Raw genomic sequence first — 20,604 nt, 5'->3', positions numbered from 1 at the left:
AGGGCAATCTCCTGGCCTCACACTTTGCTTCCAATGCACGCATAATTGACAACGGCAAATGTCCCTCAACCATTCCAGATGCCTAACATACAATGCCCACTATATCCTTTTGCCAGAAAGAGATCAGCAAAATACTGTCCAAATTAGACACAAAAAGTCTCCTGGCCCTGATGGCATTCCTCCAATTGTCCAGAACTGTCTCCTGTCCTATGTCACTTATATATACTGTCGTACTGCACTGGTATCTATCCCACAGCCTGGAAATTGGCCTATGGGTGACTTGTTGCTCATTCTCAAGAAGGGTGACAAGTCACTGCCGTCCAACTACTGCCCCATCTTGCTCACCTCAGTCCTGTCTAAAGTAATGGAAAAAATCATCAATTCCCAACTCCTACACTACCTTGAAGCTACCTGCCTAATAAACGACTGCCAGTATGGATTCTGTCACTGCCGATCAACAGGAGATCTGCTCACGTATGTCACCTATCTCTGTACAAATGCCATGGAGAAGTTTTGCAAATCTCAAGCAGTTGGACTTGATACTTCCAAGGCGTTTGACTGGGTCTGGCAAAAGGGCTTACTAAGCAAGCTGCCATTGTTTGTTCTATCTCAAGACCTCTATAGTTGGATTGCCAGCTTTCTGTCTAGACACACACTATGTGTAATGGTGGATGGCTCCTTATCCTCTCACTATTCAGCTAATGCTAGGGTTCCTCAAGGTTCTGTCCTCTCACACCCTCTTCCTACTATATATATCAGTGACCTACTTTAGCTTACCTCCAACCCAATACACAGTTTTGCAGACCACAGCACATTGCACTCCTCCCTTTCTTTTGATAAACCTTACTCCACACAAGTCACTTCAACCTACAGAACAGCAACCACCGCTTCCCTCAATTCAGACCTCCAAGCCATCCTCCAATGGGGTTCAGATAATCTAGTCAATTTCAATGCAAATAAAATCCAGTAATGTCTAATTTCTCATAAAAAAAAAAAGAACCATTTTTTCCCAGTATTATTTTTGACAACACCCAAATTTCCAGACAATCTGAGATTTCTCTTCTTGGAATTATCCTGACAACATAACAACCATTGCATCCTCAGCTTCTAAAAAACTCTGATTTCTCTTTTGCTCAAGACATTACTTCAACCCTGAACAGCTGTTAACCTTATACAAATCACAAATCTGCCCAACCATCGAATATTGTTCCCACATATGGGGCGGGGCCCCAAAAAGCTCCCTCAAAATGCTCGACTCAATACAGAGGAGAGCAATCAGACTTATTAATGACCCATCTCTTACAAACTCACTCCCCCCCACTTTCGCACAGACAATCAGTCTCTGCACTATGTGTTTTCTACAAATATTTCCATGGAAAATGTTTATCCGAAATAGCATCAATAATTCCCCCACTTAGTACTAAGCTCATTGGAATACGTGCAGCTGCTGCTCAACATCTCCCTACACAGTGCACCTCAAAACTCACAGAACAAGTTTCTTCTCCTCCTGCTTTATCCCTGCAGCTGCTATACTATGGAACAATCTTCTCCTTGATGTGTTCCCTAAGGAATACAATATACAGTCATTCAATTTCAATGTCAGCAAGTACCTTCTTTTCCGACTCATACACGGTACTATAGGTCGATCTACCAACTTCTCCTGTATGGGCTCAACATAAAAAAAAAAAAAGATAGATTCTGTATTCCTCCCAAACTTTAGTATACTTTTTTTTTTGCTTTTTCACTATTAAATCTATTAGCAGTCCTTTCCAAAAATATCTATTGTCTACAAAATTTGATGTTCGTATGGAATGCTTTACATATGAACAGTAAATAGATCAGGACAAATTTTGTGGGATTAGAGAGGATAAATACTGCAGTGACATTGCTCATAACAGGAAGCTTAATGGCACACATCTCTTTCGTGACTCAGAGTGAAATGTAGCCGAAATGTCATACTTGGAGGAAAAGTTCTTATCTTCATCTTAAAGAAATCCATTGAAAGTGATTTGTTCATATAGTAGGTACCCATAATAGTAACCAAGGGTTGATTTTTCATGATATATGAAAGTCTGATCCAATCTTACAGTATTTTAAACCTCAGTTATTCTAACAACCACCTAAAAGCAATATGCGAAAGTTGATATTAAACACTGTTTGCAACATAAAATTTTTTTCCATATTTTATATATGAAAATAAGTTATGTTTTGTGTATGGTTTACATACATTGGATTGGCCATTCTGTGGGAAAAAAAGAGAATTAATGAACATCTACTACTTGAACACATGCAACTTCAAAGTCTGGTCTTGCACAGCATGATACTAAACATTATCCCTTGAGATGAAACTTGTCTGCTCTATAGAAGCAGGTTTAAATACGAACACTTTTAAAAAGAAAGTTGTGAAGCCATTTTACATTGGCCTAACCTGAATCAAAATGATCCCCCCCTCCCACCAAAGTATGGCAGATTCTCATTTTATGTAAATATCAAAAATAGTTTAATATTATTTAATATTAAAATATTAGTGTTAATTATTTAATATTAATTTCTAGCATGTGACAACTATTTTTAATTGGTAAGCTAATTGTTGTATGTACCTTATATTCCTTTTCTTTGATTTGCTTATTGTTTTCACACACTGATGTACTGTTATTTTCAGTACAAAATATTTGCACTTTATTTAAGTTTATCACCATGGTTATTGTGTAATTTTGTTGTTTTATTCATTAGTATAATTATGGAGCTAGACTTAATGAGGATAATTGTATTGCATGCAGTTACAGCATCTAAATGTCAATCTTGTTTACTTAAGAATATTCGGATAAAATTTTTATATGTAATTCACTTTACATTAGAAATGAAAATCTATTTAATAAATGCCTAAAAGATGAGAAACAGCTGGAACAGTGCTATCATGATACACTTATTCAAAAAGGGTAACTAGAAAAAGATAGAAAATTAAAGACCTATAATCTTGCTGTCACAAGTTTATAAATTGTTTATAAAAATAACAAATAGAATCACCAGATCATTGGATGAGACTCAGCCTAATGAACAAGCTGGATTCCAAAAGAATCCACTCCCTCCGCTGGCCCACCTTGGAGTATACTGTATTTACTGCACCTTTAACATACCATACATAGGAGAAACAGGATGCACAATTCTGATCAGACAAAAAGAACATAAACGACACATCAAATATAATAATTATGGTGAAAATGGCCTTTCTGATCATGCCCTTGAACACCTTACATAGAATTGACTGGAAAAGCACTAGTTGTCTACATCACACCAAAACATGGTTTGAACGCAAATTTAAGGAAGCCTGTGAGATCATTATCAATCGCCCCAGTCTAAACAATAAATGATGGTCTAAAAATCCCATACATATGGAAGGCATATATTCGTCCCACAATCCTTCCTCTCTAAGAACAACTATAAATAGGACTGTAGAAAATCAAGGATCCTAAATCTTAAATAACAACTTTAATACTAAAAAATAGTCCATCACTGTTAAAGAAAAAATCTGTAAGAAAGAATGTTTATTCATGTTGTAATTTATAAATAATTTTTTAAATCAGAAATGACAGTTGTAATAATAGAAATAGGACATCACTGTTACTGGAATTAAATCTAGCTTGATGTAATTTTTATTTATTTATTATTATTATTTTTTCCACTAGAGGTCATGCCAGTGAATAGTATGTGATCAAATCATTGTTTCTCTGGCTTTCAGTTTGAAATGTAATGCAGCTTGTCTTGTATATTTATGTATGCTCCAGATGATGATCGATTTGGAGATTGAAATGTCGGGATAATAAAAAGAATTATTTTAACACGGTTGTAGAATCCTTAATTTCAAAAATGAATGTTTGCTAGTATTAACTCATCGCTATGAGTTAATGCTAGCTATCAGGCATCGATGATGATGATCAGTCACTGGTGGCACATTTCGTTAGGGTGTGCATCCAGGGTATTTTATTGAATACTTATTTGTGAAGGACATTATTTGTATTCATAAAACAAACCAAAGAAACAACCTTGACTAAACGTGATGTTTTTTTAAAAAAATATAAACTTAAAAAAAAAATGAAACAAATATCAAAATTTTGTTTAGTGATACTAGGCCTATACAAAGATGCAATTCATACTCTCTTAGTTGTGAAAAATGTTTTCACAGAAACAGATTATAGTATATGTATTAGACTGCAAAAGCATTGCACATATACATATTTGTTATATAAGTCAAACAGGTTTTCTGGAATAGTAGTCAATTAATTTCTGCTTACTTGCAAGAAAAAAAAAAAAAAAAAAAAAAAAAAAAAAAAAAAAAAAAAACTGGTGATGATAACTTTGAGTCAACTGCCGAGTGTCGCCAGCCACTGCCTGCTACATTGACAAGTGAGGCCACTCTCTGCAGATTGGTAACAAAATTTTTCCTGTAAGTAAAATTTCGTATAACGTAAAAAAATCATGTTAACTGATTAATCACTTGCTTAAAGCAGGAAATAGTATCATTTCGCTCAATCGTGCTAACTAATTATCGTGCATATCCAATTTGCGTTAAGTGAGGTTTTCCTGTATTAGATTAGCATGGATAAGAGGATGGCTGACTGACAGATATCAGAATGTGATATAGAGGGGAATGTCAGTCTGCAAGATTTAAGATAGTGTACCACAAGGATCAGTTCTTGGTCCACTCTTATTCAGCCTGTACATTAATGATATTGGGAAGGATTTGACAAGTGACATACACTGATGATGCAAAGATAGGTAGAGTAATCAAGAATGCTGCTGATATGCAGTACTTGCAGAATGATTTGAATATGCTGGAATTGTGGGCATGTGAAAATTGATGTCATTAAAGGCAAAGTCATTCACTTTAGTGTGATAAGATATCCAATGTCTTATTACAGTGTTTCTCAAACTTCAGTTATCCGCATACCCCCTTCTTAAATTTTCATTATTACCAAGTACCCCCTAATCAAAAGAATGAAGTTTATTTCATTGTAAATGGCTATTTTATTTGAATATATATGTTCATGTAAACAAAAAAATATGATTTATTTTTAATAGAACAAAATTTGGAATAGGTTCCTCTTCATTTCCTGTCCATGAAAATCCACATTTCAAGTAATTCATATAATATGAAGATTTTTCATCTTCTTCCTAGTTGATTCTCTGGAGATGTCAGATGACACACCCTTATCAATTTCATTTGATCCAGATACAATATCAATGTTTTCTTGTTGCTTACAAGTGTTTGCAACATAGCAAACTTGTATTTGCTATGTTGCTCTCTTTTGTGCATTTTATAAATCCAGTCTTTAATCAATGATCTATACTTAAGAATTTGAGAGCTAAAAAAATTGCTGTATTTACTCGAATATAACCCGAAATTAAAGCCAAAAAATTGTGGTGGAGATATATGGGGGGATTTTCGGAAACTAAAGTTTTCAGAAAAAAACTGAAAATGGTATGACTTACCAAGAAGCTCCTATTTGCTATCCTACTTTTGGCATTGAGAACAGTTTCCTTGTGTGCATCATCAAAGTCATCCACCCAAATAGCTTTATCTTCTTTCCCATTATTTCAAGCAAAAATTACCAGTAATTTACAAAAATTGAGATGCGTAATGAACAATCCTTCACAAATGGCTAATGGTAGGCCAGTAGAGATAGAGCAGCTATGAAGAAGTGCATACGATCGGTGTGGTATTAACAAGAGATTGCACGAACCAAAGACAAAGGCAAACCAAAAGTTGAGTTGAAATGCTAATTCTCTTCAACCGAATTCCATAATATCTGAAACACATTCACTATATATTTGTTAGTTTTAATGCATTCATGACGGGGTGGCATCAAGCAAAACCATATGTTTCACTGGTGACATATGGTTTTGCTTGAGTCTATACAGCAGTTTCTGTTGGAGGGAGATATGATTCATTAGTTAGAGCCATTTTTATCCCAGGTATCTCTAATTAAATAATAAAGCAACATGTAAAACCACAGTGATATCTTTAATTAGTAAAAGGACAAATATTTCGTACTAAAATTAATAGTACATCTTCAGTGTCTGTAACAGTAATAGGAATGGAATACAAGCAAAATGTTCGGTAGATCACCTATTAAAATACAATTGTTACCGCGTGCTAGGAAATAATAGAAATAACAAATTTAATCTATTAAGATAAATGGTTTTTTATATAAGATATTTTTGCTGTTTGGCCACACACTGAAGATGAACTTTCTACTTTTCTACAACGGATAAATAAGCTTCACCCACACATCCAATTCACTATTGAAAAAGAAAACTCTGGTACTTTACCATTTTTGAACATCCTCCTTATTAGAATGTCTTCTGGTACTTTATCTACAAGTGTCTTTCGAAAAACCCACATTTACTGGCAGATACATTCACAAAAAGTCTGCGCACCACATGTCTCAAAAATTTGGCATTCTTAAATCTCTAATTCATAGAGCACATAAAGTTTGCTCTTCCCCAATAATCTTACAACAAGAACGTTCCATCATTAAAAAGTTAATGGAATCAAATGATTACAACTCCAATCAAATCCAACAAATACTTGACTCTTATGTTCCAACACCTACAGTTTCTTCAACAGTCCGCAGAGCTCCTATTCTGTACATTCCAGGAATCACAGAACCTATAGGTAGAATTCTGAAAAAGTATCAATTGATTTCAACATATATTCCTATTAACAAAATCTCTTCTTTATTACCTTCTACAAAGGATAAACTGTCTTCTCTATCTTTGGCCGGCATTTACCAAATACCTTGCGAATATGATGTCTCTTATTAAAAATGGACAAACTGGCCGTTTTTTGGAAAAAAGAATAAAAGAACATCGATATTATATTGATTATAACAAACCTCTGAAGTCTGGTCTGGCGCAGCACAGTATTGACTCTACGCATAGTGTCCAGTGGGATAAAGCAGTTCTCCTCCATAGATGCAGATTCAAATATGAACGCTTATTCAAAGAAAGTTGTGAAACTATCTTACACTGACCGAATTTAAATAGAAATGACTGTATGTCTCTCTCAGAGATCTGGGAGACTTTTATCTTATGTAAAAAACCATTTATCTTAATAGATTAAATTTGTTATTTCTATTATTTCCTAGCACGCGGTAACGATTGTATTTTAATAGGTGATCCACCGAATGTTTCGCTTGTATTCCATTCCTATTACTGTTACAGACACTGAAGATGTACTATTAATTTTAGTACGAAATATCTGTCCTTTAACTAATTAAAGATATCACCGTGGTTTTACGTGTTGCTTTATTATTTAATTACTATGCCACAAGTTCCACTAAAAAAAAAAACAGGTGTCTCTAATTGCACTATTTGTTCAGAAATATATTACACAAATGTCTCTGTACCTTATTCAGTGATACAATAAAACTACTTGTTTTTCTTACATCTTCAGTATAGTGACACTGCTGGAGAGGGCGTGTTACTTGTTCCCGCAGGGAGCAAGTTACTATCGCCAGGATGTGAACATCATGGTGATAATAGTAATTCAAAATTTCAGTTGGAGAATTCATACATAATATATAATTTATTGAGAAATATACACGTTAAAAATACTTATTTTTTTCTTAATAATGATTCCATGCGTTAATGATGCATAGCCGAAAATTGCCACCTACCCCCGAAGACCTTTCGTGTACCCCTGGGGGTATGTGTACCACACTTTGAGAAACACTGCCTTATTATATTGGTGGGATTATGCTGGATGAGGTTAGAGATCTTGGAGTGTTAGTATATAGGAAGTTGAAGTTCAGAGATCTTGTAGCAAAGGTTGCAAATATAACTTAAAAGATAATTGCAGTGCTGAAGCGAATGTTCACAAAGATAAGGATGTTATTTTGGCTCTTTACTAGGCCTTGATAAGACCTCACTTGAACTATTGAGCACATGTCTGGTTTCTGTTGTGATTCTGTTATACTGGAGAGAGAGAGAGAGAGTGCAAAGGAGAGTGTTAGAAATGATATCAGGATTGTGGAATACTCATTATGTGAAGACAGATTGAGAATTTGTAGACTGCAGACACTAGCTAACAGGGAGAAAGAGGGATGATGATATGATTGAGATTTACAAACTTCTGAAAGAGTCATATGGGATTTCAGTTTATGGAGGGTGTGGAAAGGACAAGAGGGCATCCTTGGAAGCTGAGATTGGATGCTGCTAAGAAGGAGTCGAGGGCTAGATTTTTCTCTCACAGGGTGGTGCATGATTGGAATGGATTACCATTAGATGTTGTGAGTGCAAACAGTGTGAATGAATTCAAGAATAAGTATGATAGCTAGTGCATGTAATATGTAGCCTCCCTCAATGAATCCCTGACTCCCTGGAGATCTCCCTCTTAATAATAATAATAAATCTTATAAGCCATTTCCAATATTTTCATCATGAGAATTACAAACATGAAGACAGGCCACAACTTATGCCATTATTTCTTTATTATTGACTCTTGTATCTTCTCCAGGCACTAGTAGCAAGCCAAAGACTTCTTTCCACCAAAGTGTACACTTTGGTGGTAAATACACTGTTTAAACATCTTTTTACATAGGAGTTAGACTCTAGAGGCTAGCTGAACAGAATGAGAAGAATTTTTCAAAGTTCCAGTAGGCCAAGGTGTGCTTTTACACTCAGGCTTCAAGCAGAAAAAAGTTTTCAAACCATTCTGACAGCTTGGGTGGTAATCTAGTCATTTTTATATTATATTATATTTTTATATTATTCCATAATATACTATATGCATGGTATATTATGGAATAAATTTTAACACCTTTCAAGGCCATAGGGCATATCCTATCACCAGTGACTTATATCTGTGCTTGCTTACTGCATTTGGGCACCCTAAGAAGAAGTAACTCCATCCTTAGATTGCCTGAATTCTGTAGGCTTTCCTTTGTTTTTGGTGTGAATGTTCTCTGCATTATGCATCACCAATATAATGCAGTTTAATCAGCATTATATATGTTCAGGATCGAGAAGCTTGTTGACAACTAGGATAACAAATTTGTCCGGATATTCGGCAGCTTCTCTGTGATTTGCAGAACTTTTTCACCATACACTTTGTGGATAGAAATTTCAAGAAGCTATGTAAACCTTTGAAGCCATTCTTCACTGCAGTCTCACTCATGTTCTAATTTAAGGTTTTTTTTTATGGAATGTTCCATTAATATGCTACTAGACAAATCCACCCCCATCATTCTGATGATGTCACAATTATTCCGTTATCACTTGTTCATGCTCAGTAGTGTTACCATTTTTCATAGTTTTTTTTTCTAACATTCATTTGCTTGGAATCACTGTCTGTGAAGAATTTCAAAATTTTGTGCCTTTTGTTCTTTATATCAAAAACAGTAGATGAACCAATATCATATGTACACAGTTTCTGCACCAAAACTCCATGTGTCAAGTTGTTTTGATACTTCTATCTTGATTGTCTATTGATATGGCTTGTGCTTCATACCACCACCACTGTAAACTGGTACTTGCTTAAGAGTCCCTGGTAGGGTTAAATGTAAGCAAAATAAGCTAAAAATTAACACAATCAGGAGATTGCAATCAACTTCAGATGTAAATAATTAAGCATGCATGAGTCACATGCAGTGCCATCTGTGGTGGTTTCTGAACTAGTCAGGTGGTATCCATTTGCAGAAAATCAATGGCATACCTATATTAGTAAGTCATTAAATTATACACAAAAGCTGCTTTCTGCATAATTTATATAGCTACCACTTTCCACCAGTTGCTTATATATAAAACTATTATCAGGCACAAATTTGTGTATTATGAGAACAAATCTAGGAATGCTGTTTTCCCCCTCTTTCTAGAGTTTTTATGTTCCTAGATTGCATTAGAGTACTGGTTAATTACATGGAACAGAGTGCAGTGCAAGCCTAATATATATAGAGTTTGCAAAGTTAAGAAAAAATATTCTCATATCCAGAATACATAATATCAATATGAGGCCAACATTGATTCTTAAAATGATATGTTGGTCAGTTGTTTTGGATTTATGGCTGAAGCAGTTTGGGGCTATGAGGCCAGTGTATTATGTCTATTAATTGCATGTTGTCTAGTGGCTCATTTGCCTAAAAAAAAAAATACCCAGGTTTCTGGCAGAAACCTTGCCATTTTCATATGTAATGCTAATCCAGTGTGTGTCCTGCTAATTCACTTTGACTAGTTACTAAAGTGTAGCCACACTCAATTTTTGGTCTGGAAAGACAGTTTGGTTGACCATTTTGTGTAAAGTGTATGTATGTAAAAAGCAGTACTCCATTGTGGTTGTATTGAGTTCTTTTCTGTGCTTTTATACTGCATGCTTTTTTTTCTGTGCTACAAATAAAAGTTTTGATTTGTAGTTTGCCATTTTTACAACTCGTTGAAATAATAATCATTGTTCAGTCACTTTTCTATTGATTGTCACGAAGTCTCATTTGTCTGGCTAGCTCAATTGATCAAAATTGCATTGCTTGTTGACCATGAATGCTGTGTTTGAATCCAGCAGAAGGCATGAAAGTTTATAAAAATTCTCCCCAGGAAAGCTACTATAGAATAAACACTCTTTTAAAGAGTTTATTCTATAGTATTTTTTTAAAGATGTATCTTGCCAATTGTGTAAGCACTTATGGGATTAATTTTGACTGTCTTGCTAAACATATTTTCTCAAAATTTGGTATTTGTGGCAACTACTTAAATTTTTCAGAGGCATCTGTTTTCTGATTGGTCATTTTTAAAGTGCAAAATATGGAAAACCTCTCAAAATGATGCACATTTATATCTTGCAGATAATAATAAATAAACAGTATATATAAATAAATAAAATAAAAATGTGGCCAAAGGTCTGTTACCATGAAATTGAATAATGTTACTGTCTAAGAATACTCTTGTAGAATACATCTTTTTATGATTGTTTCTGTATTATTTGTTTCATGTAATAGTTTCATTGCCCTGCTGTGAGACTACTACCCTGTGGAGACTTGAAGAAAGTTCTCTCTCTCTGGTCTCTAGAACAGAATTTCCATATACTGACCTTTAAGCCTACTTATGGTATTTACTTCTGTTGACAAGACTATACATCAGAAAACTTCCAACTTATTTAAAATGTTATGCAGAACTAGAAAATTTTCATTTTACTCAAATTGTATGTTTCTCTATTTGTCCCATATGCACACATTATTGTACTATGGGCTTTTGCTTTTCATTTACAAAGTATTATTATTTATGAGGTAGAACTAACTGATCATTTTCAGTTTTTATGAATATATTTGGCATGTTTTGTTCAATCAGTTAAATCTGGGATATCAGATTTTTTATGTTGTGGTCTCATTCATTTCTTGTAAATTTATTTCAGTTGGGTTCCACACACATATGCACACACAAAAAAAAAAAAAAAAAAAAAAAAAGAAACGTACACTTATTTCTGGTTTTAATATGAATGGAATTTTAAAAAATGAATGGGAAAGGTCAAGATTAGGATTCTCAGAATAATTTCCCTTATTCCAGGAATTTTTAATTTGTATATTACCAGATAAAATATATTGCAATAGAATTTTACTGTATGTATTAATAAAAATTAATCACACGAATAACATGAGAATAGTTTTATTTTCCTCTGTTAAAAATAATTATATTTATAGTTTAAAAAAAAATTATTGGACTTATCCTAGTTATGCTTAATATAGTTAAGTAATATTTTAAGACTATAATGAATTTATTTGATGATTTCAATAAGTTTTCTGTAGATATTTCTGTGGGTATTTTCATCTAGAAAGTACTTTTTTTAGATCTCTTTGGAACATGAAATTCTCCTCCATCCTCGCTATTTTGGTCCTCAGCTTTTAGAGACTGTCAAGCAAAAACTCTTTACTGAAGTTGAAGGAACATGCACAGGAAAGTATGTTTTATTAATATGCATATTATGTAGTCTTTATGTACATGTGAGTTTATTTGAATTTTAGTTTTATTTGTATAATGAAAGTTATAGTGTGGTCATAAGGGTGTGCCATATCACCTGGTGACTAAGTATTTTGTTTGTTATTTTGTGGAAATATATTCTATAATTGGTACAGTTCTAAATATCACATCTACTATGAGAATTATCTATTTATATATATATATATATATATATATATATATATATATATTCAGAAATGTGCATGGTGCTTCAAATTAAAGTACCCTTATCTGTAGAGAGAACCAGTAGACGAAATACCCTCAGACTTGGTGGGTACCCTAACAAGATCACGGGGAAGTGATTTTGATAATAAAAAAAAAATTAGTTCAAAAATAGCTGATGGGGAAATATTGTGGTGCTGTGAGCAGGAGAAAATTACATTAATGTAAACCAGATAGTATGTGATTTTGAAATGATTGAGTCAGTGACAAATGAAGTTATTCACTGTTTATTTTGTTCAACATCTTACATTAACTTTGTTGTATAATGAAACCCGTGGAGCATTCATGACTAAACATATATTATTTACTTATTAAAAATCTTATTACTGTGGTTACGTGTGTATATTTAGTCATCTTACATTAACATTGTTGATGTAAGATGGAGCACCTTTCCACATATGAAGTTCAATTTTTTTTAAATTTATTTTTTATTACTTAACACCTCCAGGGTGTCCAAGAACTCATCTTCGTCTCCACCAATTGCATCTTCCTTCATCATCTACACCAACGAGATCTACCACCACTAGTATTTTCACAGACAATCACAAACATCCATGGCCACAGTGGGACTCGGACCCACAAGCTTCTGGCTGGAGAGTGGATACGCTAACCACTCGGCCAACCAGGCTGGCATATTTGCATCAACATTTTACAGGGGAGGGGGAATAGAGTAATCAGTCCCTTATTTTCTATGAAATGGTGATCACAGCATTCGCCAGACCTTAACCCTTTTTGCTTTGGGGGATTACTTCAAAAGCATTGGTGTATCAGGTTAAAGTTCTTTACTTGGCAGATTTGAAAGACAAAATCGCACATCATGTGGGAAACCCTTTGACAGATCAGTTGTGTTTGACTGTAGACAATGCTGTATGGCATTATAAGCTGCATTCGTCAGCTCTATGCAATATGTTTTTTGTATGACATCATTATTTTATGAAATAAGTGAAATAAACCTCATGAAATAACTTCATTTCTCATTAACTCTGAATCATTTTGCAGTCACATACTATTCAATTCATATTAATGTAATTTTCTCCTGCCCACAGTGCCATATTTCAACTATTGGTCAGGTTTTTTTTTTTTTTTTTTTTTTTTTTTTTTGTGTGTGTTTAAAATCTCTTCCCCATGATCTAGTTGCAACTTCGAGGGTTTTTTGTATACTGGAGATGTTCTCTAATTTGTGGCCTAGAAGTAATCCTCTTATTAAAGGTCAAATAGAAAATGAAGGTCTCTGCAGATTGCTCTGATGGGTACTTAAATTTGAAACATCCTGTATATTTTAAACTATAACGGCGGTCGAGTATGCCACTGGTACTTTCATGAATATTTTGTTTGCACAATTCTTCATATTTTCTCTCATTTACAATATTACTGTATTTGCTGGCATATAAGACTCACTTTTTTTCTTTGAAAATAAGTCTGAAAAACTGGGTGCATCTTATACGCCGATAGTCAGTTTTTTATTACTTTCATTTCAGGAAATTTTCTCTGTTCCGAGGTATGCAATTTCTTTCTTGCTTCCTTGCGGTGTGTGAGATCATTCCAGTTATGTAGAGTTCAGTGGATGCGCATTCACTGTCATCGATGATCACAACTGTGTTCTGTTTGTTTAAACTTTCCAATTGTTGTTTCGAATGGTGATAAATTTTCTCTGAATTTCTTGGCAAATTATGGCTGAAAAACATCGGCATTGCTACAGTATTGCATACAAGCTACGTGTGATTGCTTATGCTAAAGAACATGGAAACAGGGCAGCAGAGAGGCATTTCGGGCCACCCCTAACTGAGAAAATGATAAGAACTTGGCAGAATCAGGAAGCGATCTAAAAAATCTTTTTTTCCTAAAAAATGTATAAAAAAAAGGGGGAGGTGTCTTATACGCCAGCAAATACGGTAATTATGCTTACATTGACTCATTGCATCGATAATACAAATCAAACATTAAATTCATTCAGTATTGCTTATTTGTTAACTGTTGACTGTCATTGCATTCTTCCATCTACTAATGATGTGTATTGTTTTAATCATTTATGGTATGCATTCTCTGACCTTCAGTTCCCTGTTCATTTACATTTCAAATCCTTTATTTCCTTTTTCTCTTTTAGTACCATCTTCAGCTTTTCATCTTCCTTCCTGTTCTGTTTTCTTTTCATTCATAAGACCAGTCTTCATGGGGATTTTTTGGCTGGAAAAAACACATCAGGAACAGACATTAATATACTGGGGTCATTCTTAGCTTCTGTATCCGTAATTCCAGTCAATACCTAACCAATCCTTGGTCCAAACTGCAATGATCTTCTGCAACATCAACAATGTTGTGAATAGATGACCAGCTAGTTTCACCAGAGATCATTTAAACTGAAATTGCTCCCTTTTGTCATCACACACATCAACCAGAAAATGTATTCACTTGAACATAATATTCTGGCCTTATGGCTTTAATTGCCTTTTCATAATTATGTGTTATCAGCTGAAATACAGACTTCATTGGTACTTCTTGTGGTAATTGTTTGTCACTCTTCTTTGAGATAAAACTCCACTATATTCATACATATGTTACTCATCCGGTCCTTTCGAAATCACCAATCTATTATCCATCTTAATTTCCCTTGATTCAGTTGCTAACTTATCTACTTCTCTTTTATATACTTTTATAAAGATTTAAAAATGTCAATTCATGCATTTTGCATCCACATAATGGAGTTGTATTCTACTTTATTCTTCTGACCAAAGAACATCCACTTATGGAAAATCTAAGTCAGTATCACTCTTTAGTTCCTTTGTATATGTTTTGTAAAAGTAAAAATCCTTCCATGTTGGACATCTGGAACACAGTCATGTTTATGCAATGTATGCGTGATTGCTGATCAGAAAGCAATTAAAGATACTCTTTTGGAGAGTTTTGCCAGAACATTGACATCTTTGCACTCCCCTGTATTGCTGATTAAAAAAAGAGGAAAAACATCATATCTTCTCTTTGAACAGTTGGAAACGCATAGTAGGATCATTCAGGAAACTAGAATTGAAAAAGTGCTCTGTTTCAATCATGAACAATATTGTTCTGCTTCATTCTTTGTTCACCTATTCTGCCTTTATAACAGCATCTCATTTCATGATGGATTTCTGAATTCTTGGCAAAAGGTAATTATTATTGCCTTTCCAAAGTATCCAAAACTTCAAACTAATTATCTTTTAGCTCTGACTAGCTGTCTATGGAAAATACAAAAAAATACTGACCACTGAATTATGAAACTTTTAATGCTGTGTTTTGACCTCCTTTAGCCCGTATTACAGTACATATGCAGTTTGGCATAGATTCCACAGGGTGTTAGATTGTATAAATGTTTACAGTATACCAAATGTTCATCAGACAATCCTTTACCTGGCTTAGATTTGATGAAAGAGTAATTTGCTCCCAGATCTGTTTTTCTAACATGTGCCATACACTCTCAATGGGATATTCAGATCCGGGCTTTGTTGTGGCAAGGGAAGATGGTGAAAGTCACTGCTCCTGAACCACTGCTGAACAATTCTTGTGCAATGGACAATAGCATTGTCATCCATGAAACAGCTGTCACCTGCTGGATTAAAAAGTCAACACTGCAGGTGGACTTGATTGGCTAAAATGTTCAGATATTCCTTGCAAGACCTGTTTCGTACCAACAAAACATGGCCCATACCATGACACCACCTCCAGAACCTTGAGTTGTGTTTACAAGGTAAGCTGGGTTTATTGCTTCATAAGGCTTCCAACAAACTCTTTGCCTACCATCAGTACAGCATAAGGTGTACCATGACTCGCAGGACCACGACTTTTTTCCAGTGTCCAGTCATAGTGTTCCTGACGCCAGTGTAGACGAACTTTCCAATTCTTCACAGGAATCAGTGGTTTCTGTAGGCATGCAACTGCCAGTACTGATCATCTTCAATTTCCTGTGCATAGTTCTGTGAGATATGGATTGGGAACAGCTTTCATTAAATGCTTCGGTCAGTTGCTGCACACAGGAAGTTCTGTTTGTCCGTACATGTCTTCCCAGACGACGGTGATCTCATTCGTGACAGACTTTTAGAGCCACAGTCACACCTCTTAGACAAGCAAAGTGGGTTATTTTTCCACTGATTAAAAACCCATGATATCTCACCTTTTGAGAAACAAATCAGCTCTGCTGTTTTCAGAATCATTGCTCCAGCCAGATGAGTACCCACAGTAAGCCCTTGATCGAACTCCAAAAAGATCTTTTGTTTTTCCCATCGTGATCAACACTATTGATAGTTACTATTACTGACCAGCAGTATAGTTGCCTAGAACACATGGTGAAGCATGTGACCAAGTATTTTGTATATATATTTTGCATAACTGATGTTTGTTTATATCTAAACAAAGGTTTCTAATTCAGTGGCTGGCATGTGTGTAGCTGTCTTACACTAACAGCTAATCTGTCCATAAGATTTTTTCCAAGACTAACCTAGCTTTTATAAAAATTATTCTACATTAACCCACATAACTAATAGATAACATGTATGATGAAATAGAATGGTGTATAAAGGAAGTTGGAGGCAAGAAAGATCGAGTTATTTGTGCTATGGGTGACTGGAATGCAAAAGTTGGATCAGAGAGAACATCTGCACACATGGGTCCATTTGGACTTGGAATTTGGAATGAGAGAGAGGACAAAAACTGATTGATTTCTGTAACAAGCACAGTCTTATCATAACTAACACATTTTGAGCAAAAACCAACAGTAAGATACACATGGGAAAGTCCAGATGGAAGATACAAAAATCAATTAGACTATATTGTGGTCAGTAAACATTACTTCAATGGAATATGGAACTCAAAGGTGATACCAAGTGCTGACTGTGGATCAGATCATAGACTGGTCTTTATGAAGATGAATATTTGCCTGAAAACAATAAAAATTAAAAGAAGTCAATTCCTAAAACGGGATCTGCAAATGGTACAAAATCCAATAGTAAAATCAAAATTTAATGACAATGTTTCAGAACTGCTGTTTACACATTTGCAAAACGAAAATGAACATTCTCAGTGGAATAGACTACAAGCAGCTATCATAACATCTGCTAAAAACCACATCAATAAACAAGAAGAAAGAAAGAAAGAAAGAAACATGGATAACACAAGAAGTAATCAACCTTATCGATGAAAGAAGAACATGGAAAAGAGGAGCAAATGAAGAAGAAAGATTAAGATATAAAACATTGGATAAAAGAATCAAACCGTTATGCAGAAGATTGAAAGAAAACTGGATAAATAGGCAGTGCACTGAGATAGAAGAATTACAAAATAGGAACAAAACCAGAAAAGCATTCCTGAAAATGAAAGAACTTAATGGAAAAGCAAAACGTACACAGCCTAATAACATCAAGGACAAAGATGGAAACATAATCATTGATAAGGAAAAGATAAATGGAAGATGGGTGGAGTACTTATCAGATCTGTATGATGATGATAATGGTAACATGTTAGATGATTCACGACACCTTAAGTTAAACGTAACAACAGATACCACTCTACCGATAAGGAAGGAGATAGAACACATAATGATAGAACACATAATTAAGAATCTTCCTAATAATAAATCCCTGGGTGTGATAATATCCTGGCTGAGCTGCTGAAAGCTTTGACTGGCAATAATAACTATTTAGTGGAATCCATTCAGGACATTTATAAAACAATAGAATTACCTGAAGTTTTTACAACATCTATCTGTATACTAATTCCAAAGAAACAGAAAGCACAAAATTGTGAGGATTACCGAACTCTGAGCCTAAATCCCATGCATCTAAAATTATTTTCACCATTGTTCACAAAGAAATTGAAAGAGCCTTAATCGGTGAATTGAGTGAACAACAGATAGGCTTCAGAAGAGGAATGGGAACCATTAATGCTATCATGGAACTAAAAATACTAATAGAAAGATCACTTGAAAGAAACAGGAACATTTACATATGCTTCATAGACTTTCAGAAGGTTTTGACCGGGTAAAATATAATAAAATATTAAATATATTAGACATAGAAGTTCACGTGCTTAAGATTATAAAAATGATTTACACCAAACAGAAAATGCAGCTGCTTAACTCTGAGACTTCTGAAGTGAAAATAAAAAGAGGAGTTAGACAAGGTTGTATCCTTTCACCAAATCTATTTAATATCTATAGTGAGACAGTGAAAAAAGATTGAAAAACAAAAAATAGGAATTAGAATCAGTGGTATAAAATACAACAATCTTAGATATGCTGATGATACCATTCTAATAGCAGAAAACAAATAAATTAACTACTGCAGCTACTAATTGAAGAAAGTAAAGCATTTGGATTAGATATAAATGCAATAGGGGTGCTTAAGGGTCAAAGCTGTATAACTGAGAGGAGACCTCCACATAGCCTTTCAAGGAATGCGGAGAACCAGCCAGGGCTTCTGACCTAATGTCCAATCCTCACCTTCTCGTGGTGCACCCTGTTGGGTATCTACCTTGATACTGAACGAACGAGGATGGGCTGGCAATTTGGGATTTAGCCGACCAAATTGTATTCTTATTGGTTAAACCAAAATAAAAAATGATGGTACAACATGACAAAATAATTTCATGCCGGCTGGGGCGTCGCCCGGTTAAACAAGGCCCCCATTGTTTTCGCTAGGGAACCAGGGCGAACAGCGAAAAGTCAGCTACTGGAACAAATCTGAAAACAAACCCCAACTCAACATCACCAGAGTTAAAGATCAGTACTATCAACGTAAGAAGCCTGAATGGCAAAGAAATTGGAGCTAGCTGAGGAATTAGATAAGTACCAGATCGACATAATAGGGGTGACTGAAACAAAAAAGACCAAAACTGGTGAGATCTTTCTGAGCAATAAATACAAAATGTTATATTCAGGCAATGACAATCAAGGAAAAGGAGTAGCCATAGTATTCAACACAAAATACGAGGCTAATCTTCTTGAATGGCAGTCAGTCTCAAGTAGAGTAATGTGGGCAAATATGTGAATGGGGAACTGGACAATGAGACTTATTTGTGCCTATGGTCCCACAGAAGGTTCTACTAAGGTAGAAGTGGAGGAATTTTTTGACACTTTAGAAAAAGTAACTGACACAATGAAAAAGGAAAAGTTGGTCCTTGTTGGGGATCTAAATAGCAGAGTAGGAAATGATTGTGAGACATACAAAAATATTTTGGGAAAATTTGGAGAAAAGAGCAAAGCTAATAATAATGGCAAATATCTGTTGGATTTCTGCTCAGGACATGGACTGGTTATTACTAACACCATGTTCCAACATAAAAATGTGCACAAATTCACATGGAGAGAAGAGGCTAGGAATAAGAAAAGTCTTATTCACTATGTTATTGTTGATAGTGATGTTTTCTACCTGGTGCAGGACACCAGAGTGTACAGAGAATTTGAAATTGGAAGGGATCACTATTTAGTCTTGAGCAGGATAAAATTGAATTTCATATTGAAAAGAATAACATGTAAGAAAGTTTTAAAGCGAATAAAAGTTGAGCAGCTCTCAGATGTGAACTGTAGACTAAAATACAGAAAGATTATTGAAAAGAAAATGAAAGAGTTTGAGAACAGGAATCACACCTTGGAGATTCAGTGGCAAACTCTGAAGAAAACATTGATTGATTCTGCCAGAGAGGCATGTGGTGAGGTTGTGTGCAAGGATAAAAAAATCAGAACTCCCTGGTGGACACAGGAAGTTAAACAGGCAGTGAAGGAAAAGAAGAAAGCATATCAAAAGTTCCAGCAAATAAGTCAGCTTTTACTCTTACAGAATACAGAGACAAATGTAAGAAAGCTAAACAGTGTGTAAAACTAGCTAAACAAAAGTCATGGGAGGACTTTGGCAAGAATATAGAAAATAAATATCAAGAAGGTGGCAAAATATTCTGGAGGTTGTTGAAGAAGCTTAGGAATGGAGGAAAGATTGCTGTAAAAGGAGTTAGAGATGATAAAGGTGACATGAATACGGTAGAAAAAGATATCCTTGAAGTATGGAGTAATTACTTTGAAAAACTGCTAAATGAAACAAAGCAGTGATGACAGCACAGTGATAAAAAACACTGACCAGACATGCAGTCAGGAATACATATCCATACTTGAAGTAGAAAAAGCGATCAAAGGCTTGAAATGTGGAAAGGCAGCAGGAGTAGATGATATTCGATCAGAAATGCTGAAGTATGGTGGTATAAAAGTCTTACAGTGGCTGCACTGCATAGTTCAGAAAGCCTGGACAGAGGGACGAATTCTCGATGATTGGAGTAGAGCTCTAATAGTACCCATATATAAAAAGGGAAATAAAACTGAATGTGAGAATTACAGAGGTATTTCCCTACTGAGTGTTCCTGGCAAGA

At 34.8% G+C, this 20,604-nt stretch overlaps 1 protein-coding gene across 1 annotated transcript in view; it reads left to right on the top strand.

Moving 5' to 3' along the window:
- The window catches only part of Polr2G (DNA-directed RNA polymerase II subunit Rpb7), a 112,447-nt gene that overhangs the window by 3,980 nt on the left and 87,863 nt on the right, over nt 1-20,604 (top strand). Inside the window, exon 2 of the mRNA XM_090395806.1 lies at nt 11,835-11,944. Coding sequence (XP_090251932.1) covers nt 11,835-11,944 — 110 coding nt within the window. The remainder of the gene's footprint in view (nt 1-11,834; nt 11,945-20,604) is intronic.

This window comes from Typopeltis vanoorti, chromosome 7, assembly GCF_054136105.1.
Source record: "Typopeltis vanoorti isolate ZY-2024b chromosome 7, IOZ_Tvanoo_1.0, whole genome shotgun sequence".
In the NCBI taxonomy this organism is placed as follows: Eukaryota; Metazoa; Arthropoda; class Arachnida; order Uropygi; family Thelyphonidae; genus Typopeltis; species Typopeltis vanoorti.
This window is presented reverse-complemented; position numbering and strand designations above follow the sequence as displayed.